Raw genomic sequence first — 6,000 nt, 5'->3', positions numbered from 1 at the left:
CGCATCCATGACACCGAGCGAGAGCGAGCAAGGACGGCAGAGCCATGGCGCCGTCGCCGGCCCCCTCGCCGGCGTGTGCGCTCCCCAGCGGGTGAGCGCGCCGCCGTCAAGCGGTCTGGCCACGACGCCCTACGCCAGAGGCTTCGCAACAGCCGCGCCGGTGGGTGTCGTGCCCTAGCGGCAGCGGTGGCTTCTTCTCACGCGCCGACGAGGTGGCAGCGCGGTGCACGGCGAGGTAGACCCCTTCCCCTTTTCCCCTTTCTTCTCCGATTTGGATCTTGTTTGTTCTTCTCGGATTCAACCGATTTGGGGATCTAGGGTTAGGGTTTTTTTTCCCCGATTTGTTTCATTCGATTTAGTTCATCTCTTTCATTTGATTTCTTTTCTTTTCTATTTGTACTGAATCGCTCTCTTCCCCTTCCTCGTCGCGAGTTAGAGTTAGGGTTCGGTTGAACCCGATTCGGTTTTGATTCGAGATCTGCGAGATAAGCCCCTTCCCCTCTTCCCCTTCTTCTCTTTTGGATCTTCTTTCTTTTTCTTTTGGAGTTGAACCGATTTGGGGTTGGGGTTTGACTCACTGGAGTCACTGTTCTTCTTCCCTAGTGAGTGCTTTGTAGGGTTAGGGTTCAGCTTTGATTCTCTTCTAGGCCGAATCCCTCTTCTTTTGTTCTTTCCTTCACCCAGTTAGTGTTAGGGTTAGGGAACCCCTTTTGTCTGCTCAGATCCGAAAGGAGGTCTGTTCTTTTCTTACCGCGCGCCGCGCGGTGGCGGTGGTGACCGGAAGTTCAGTGACGTCCGCCACCCCCGGTCTCTTTTTAATTTTCTTTTACCCGGTTAGGGTTAGGGTTTTATTCCGAAAACAGATCAAACCCTTGTGATTTCTTTGATTTCTTTTCAATGCTTTACCCCATACTAGATCTACACACCGGCAACCTTAACTCCGATACCATTGTTAGGATCAAAATACCTCTCTGTAATGTAGATCAAGGGTAAGCCTCTTACTTAGATGGGGAAACTCTTGATGTACCCCGCCCTAGGTCATCATTCGATCCATGGCGCGCGCAGCGGCTTGGACGCCGGCGTTGTGGCAGCTCGGCGTTGTGGAGTCCAGCGTAGTGATGGCGAGGTCCAGTGGCGACGGTGACCCGAGTCCAGTGGTGACGGCGATGTCAGTGCAGAGGCGACGATGGAGTTGGTGAGGCTTCTCGTCGCTGGCAGCACCTTTCTTTAGATCGAATTAGGTTTCTCTGTAGGTGGTTATGGCGGCTCCGATCAATCTCGTAGTTAGAGCCGTGAACCCCACCTATCTTTATAGTGCTGTGCGACAGGGGCCCACCAACCGTATTAGGGTTGGGCGTCTCCGATCAGGGCGCAGATCAAGGGCCCAATAGACCGTTGGGCCTATTGGTGGAGATCAACTAACATCCAGCTCACCATGCATACCGGTGGTCCAATTCTTCTTGATCGTTGCCAATTGCCATTCCAGTGGTCGATCAGAGGTGGTTTAAGTAGCCCCAAAATATTCTTGGTCTCTCGTCATTTGTCTCCAAGAAACATCACAAGCAGTATCCCTGAACAATGGCGACCCATCCATCCTTGTGTGAATACTGACTGAAGCAAAGGGTTCCGTCACAGAGCAAGGCCCGTCGCTTAAATCCTCGCGACGACCATATGATAGAAAAGGATCGGCAACTGTTCGCCGGGGCGTTGTGTGACGTTGATCCGATCCAAAGGGCCCCTGCCGGCGACAAACGAAAGGGGCGAGTGTGTGTCACGGCGGCATGCATGGCGCCATGATTGTTTCAGCATTGATGCTGCTGAATGCTGATGCTACGAGCCTACGACGATCTGATGGGGGATGGAATCAATCAAGCGGGGACGGACATTGCTACGGGGCAGGCCATCATGGAGATTGCGGCACCTGAGGTCCACATGCTTGTTGCCTTCAGCCTTCACCTGGGGCGCCAAAGCGGCATGCAGTCATGCTCAGTGGTCTGCCCAAATGTTTTTCAAGTGATCACTCACCTTCAACTATCAAACCATCTAATCTGAAATACTCCTGCCGAGTCACTCATCAGCTAGCTTCTTAGCAAACATAACTGTCCATTAATAAACTGAAAAGGCTGCATGCAGCAATTATATTCTTTTGATCCGGAAGGTCAAGGGTAGCACACGCCGTGCCCAGCATCTAGACATTATGCACGAGTAATTGGAGATCCTAGATTAGAATAACCACCTAGAGCTTGATAGAAGTTGCTTTCTAGAGCTGAACTCATCCGAGTTAAAAGCAAAGTCAGGCCTTCTCGGGGCTCTATGTCAGATTGTCAGTGTTGCACCTTGTACTTATCGGGAGACAGCCAGGTCAAGCAAAGTAGATAAACAAATCACGTCTATAACTGAGGCCTTTGATGATACCGTGCACGGTGCACATGGTTACTTTCAAGCTAGCGAATGCAGGCACCGAGCAAAGCTCAGCCTGGAAACAGCATCTCCATCTTCACAAAAACTGAAAGTAAGGATCCCATGCACAAATGTCCCCTTTCAGAGAATCAGATACGTGGACAGGAAGACTATGCTCAAGTATTTTTTTCCCTTTTCTGCCTAATCATGCAGAGTGTTTCTCTGCTCCACAAATATCCCTTTCTGTAAACTTCAGGTAAACCAGCCACGCAGCCCAGTTCTCAGTCACTAGCTCCGGCAATCCTCTTCCTCTACATCCTGGGCCACACACAGCGCTGCAGGCAGGCAACAGCAATACGCAGCAGCGCCCTCCTCATGTCTGAAGCCTGAACACACCCACGTCGCACTGGGCCAGAATTCCCCTCTCGTTTCAGCAGGCCTTGCCTTGCACCACGTAGCCTTGTAGCCACCACAGAACTGATGCGCTGCCGCTGCTTGTCCGCACCCCAAATGGTCCTCCGTATATAACGGCCCGATCGCTCGGCGAGCCTGTACATACTTGTGCAGAAACCACTTGCACCTGAACTACTGATTCCTGAAGCAATGGCCATGAGGGCTCTTCCGCTGACCCCTTCCAAGAGCTCCTCGTTTGAAGCTCACCAAATCAGGCCAAGCAGTGGTGTCCCCAGATCAGTTATAGCTTACGCAAAGGGAAATGAGGAGGAGGGCAACAAGCAGTCGCTGTTCGGAAGCATCACCGAGGCGCTGGACTTCTCGCAGGTCCGGTCGGAGAAGGATGCCGAGCTGCTGTATGAGGCCAGGGAGTCCACCAAAGCTGGAGGGAGGATGACGAGGGAACAGGTATGGAACCACAACCACTGATGCAAAGCAACCGTGGATCGATAATGTTAAAATCAGTAGTCTGATTTATTTTTTCATACGCTTGTTTGATTTGCAATTAAGTATGGAGCACTGAGGCGGAAGATTGGTGGCACCTACCAGGATTTCTTCAAGTCATATGTTGATGGTATCTCATCTATACCTTTCTCATGAGAATAATTAAATGCCAAGTGAATATTCGCGTGTATTGTCTACTGATATTCAGATAAACACCGCATGGCTGAATAAGCTGTATAGTGTGATACGTCAAAAACAATTGCAGTATGATGAAAATAGTGCCTATTGGTCCTTTCTAAAAAAAATAGTGCCTACTGAAAATATATTATCACACACAAAGTTTTGGTTATTCTTTTTTGAACAAGAGAAAGAATATCAAGTTACCGAATACTGACAAACCAAATTGGTTTCAAATTCAGTCGATGGACAGTACGTGGAGGAAGGTTGGGTCGATAAGACCTGCAAGATCTGCAAGAAGGACACAAGGGGGGAGCCAAGGCAGGTTGACAAACTAGGAAGATATGCTCATGTGGCATGCTTGGAGAACCCAAAACCAACAAACTTCTTTGCCAAAATCTTCGCCAGATGAACTATATAATTGTTTCACTCATGGTTACATACAACAGGTAGCGTTCTGGCTTCAAAGGGCCAAACTTTCCTTGTGCACAATTTTTAAAATGAATTGGTATATACTGAGCATCAGCGCATTCCATAAGTTCAATTTCTTCAGTGTACTCAAGTAGATCATGAACGGCGCCATGACCCATAAAGATCAGAGCAAACTACTGAAAATGTTTATATAGTAGCATAAGACTTTACAACAAGTTAGTACTCTTGAGTCATCTATTAGCTCATGTTCCTATCATAATACAGGAGGAGCTTCCAACTGTAAGCTTATTTATAGAACTATGGAGTACTATAAAGCTACTGCATTTTGCTTACCTAATGCTGTAGTTATATAATGTGTTTTTAGGAGTCTCTTGTGTTGAGCATGGACAGGTAGACCCTGCACCTGATGACAGTGCATCCGATCTTAAAGCCCGGCATTACTGTAAACCCAACACTGATCTTTGCTTCCTCTGTGGTCAGCTTAGCTGGTACACTTTCCATGTGCTTCTTTTGAAACTGAACGCCACTCTTGACAAAGAACATCTCAGCCATTGGTTTCAAGAAGCGAGCAATGGTGAGCAATGCCCAGACATATCTAGCCATTCTTGCAAATGTCTGGTAAAATTGTGTCCTTGGATGACCGCCCATCTTGACAAATGCCCTGTGATCCAAATTTCCAAACAAGGAATCCTCCATATTACTTGGTACAGCAACCAGATACTTTTCTCGGCAGAATTTTCCAAAGTTGGAATTCGGGGACTCAACAAGAGCATCGAATGGATCCTTGAAACTCATAACATGGTAAAAAGAATCCATGGAAAAATAGTCCTCTTTGGTCACCATCAGCATTGCCCGAGCAAAGTACGCCTCAACGCAATACTTCTTGTCAGTCCTTTTCTCAAATACAACAGATTTATCGACTGGAAACATAGAGTAGTTGAGGTCCCATCCAGAAACTTTCATCGAACTGATGACGAGTTTCGTGAAATCATGTATGCACTTTGATGAATTCTCAAACAACTCCATGAACATATCTATTGATCCCCCTTTACCAATGTCAAAACTTATTTCTCTGTGCATGAGCAACGCTCTCCGGTCAACTTCCTCCTTCAGTTCCATATTCCTCCTTTCCAGTTCTTCAAACTCTGCTCGCAACAGAACAAGTTCAGAATCTTTCTTGCAGATGTCAGCCTGCAACTCCAGAGCAAGCTTTTGATGCTCATGAATCCTTGAGCTCACATGAGATTGGTACATTGGATTGCTCCACTTGCTGACACCAAAATACAGATCTTTAAGCCCAGCTGTCTCTTCAAGCTCTGACACAAAATGCTCACCAGCGGCCGCAACCTTTTCAGGATCATATGGCACATGTGCTTGCTGAACCTTGAGATAAGCCAGCTTCAGACCAGAGACTGCATCAAGAAGCTTCTCAACAACCGCATCCTCATAGCGGGCAGTGGAAGTTCCAGAGCAACTCTCATGGTCAGAGACTTGATGCGGATATATTTTCAGGTGTGCACCGTCTTCACTGCTGCCCCCGCTGCTGCCGGCGTTGGGCTTCTCGCCGGCGTTCTCCGCGACAGCGACGGAATGCACCTTGCAGATGTCCGTGATTCGCAGAAGCAGGCTGGAAGACGTCCTCCTCATCTTCCCCTTTGCTGGCTCCATCTCCAAGATCAGATTCCGTCCTGCAAGAGGAGACTGAGCAGCGTCCGACTCCGAGCGTCTGTGATCTTCAGTCTGCATGGAGACAACAAGTCAAACGAGCATAGATTCCAAGAAAGAAAGATCGCGGCTTCCAAACATGTTTATTTCGATCGAATCAATGCCATGAACACGGAATGTGGATTTAAGATTGCGTCTAGCCGATTGGCGTCCAGGAGAAGGAAACAAATACAAAAACAATCCAAGAATAGAACATGCCAATCTGCCCTGCAGATGCCTGTAAGTAATGAGGAGTACCTTTTAGCCGGCGGGTCCTGAAACTCCAGGAACTGCTAGCCTCGCGCATCTGAACGGATCCAGGAAGTGAAAAGCCTGCCAAGAATAGGACCCAGAGCGAGAGATGATGAGATCGCCCAGAATCTTCAAGGA

At 48.2% G+C, this 6,000-nt stretch overlaps 2 protein-coding genes across 5 annotated transcripts; one reads left to right on the top strand and one right to left on the bottom strand.

Annotated features, from left to right (window-relative positions):
• Positions 1-2,949: 2,949 nt before the first annotated feature.
• Positions 2,950-4,519, top strand: LOC136450497 (uncharacterized). Of its 3 annotated transcripts, none has more exons than XM_066450959.1 (4): positions 2,950-3,261; positions 3,364-3,427; positions 3,717-3,923; positions 4,387-4,519. In XM_066450959.1, the coding sequence occupies exons 1-3, from the start codon at positions 3,004-3,006 to the stop codon at positions 3,884-3,886; spliced, it is 492 nt and encodes a 163-aa protein (XP_066307056.1). In that variant the 5' UTR covers positions 2,950-3,003; the 3' UTR covers positions 3,887-3,923; positions 4,387-4,519. The 3 variants fall into 3 exon arrangements, with proteins under 3 accessions (XP_066307056.1, XP_066307055.1, XP_066307054.1); XM_066450958.1 differs by having other exon boundaries at positions 4,271-4,405; XM_066450957.1 differs by lacking the exon at positions 4,387-4,519 and having other exon boundaries at positions 3,717-4,012.
• LOC136450496 (protein GRAVITROPIC IN THE LIGHT 1-like) lies at positions 4,267-5,996 on the bottom strand. Of its 2 annotated transcripts, XM_066450956.1 has the most exons (2): positions 5,869-5,996; positions 4,267-5,646 (listed from the first exon to the last, which is right to left on the bottom strand). In XM_066450956.1, the coding sequence occupies exon 2, from the start codon at positions 5,572-5,574 to the stop codon at positions 4,267-4,269; it is 1,308 nt and encodes a 435-aa protein (XP_066307053.1). In that variant the 5' UTR covers positions 5,575-5,646; positions 5,869-5,996. The 2 variants fall into 2 exon arrangements, with proteins under 2 accessions (XP_066307053.1, XP_066307052.1); XM_066450955.1 differs by lacking the exon at positions 5,869-5,996 and having other exon boundaries at positions 4,267-5,654.
• Positions 5,997-6,000: the final 4 nt, after the last annotated feature.

Source organism: Miscanthus floridulus, chromosome 5 (assembly GCF_019320115.1).
Source record: "Miscanthus floridulus cultivar M001 chromosome 5, ASM1932011v1, whole genome shotgun sequence".
Lineage (NCBI taxonomy): Eukaryota > Viridiplantae > Streptophyta > Magnoliopsida > Poales > Poaceae > Miscanthus > Miscanthus floridulus.
This window is presented reverse-complemented; position numbering and strand designations above follow the sequence as displayed.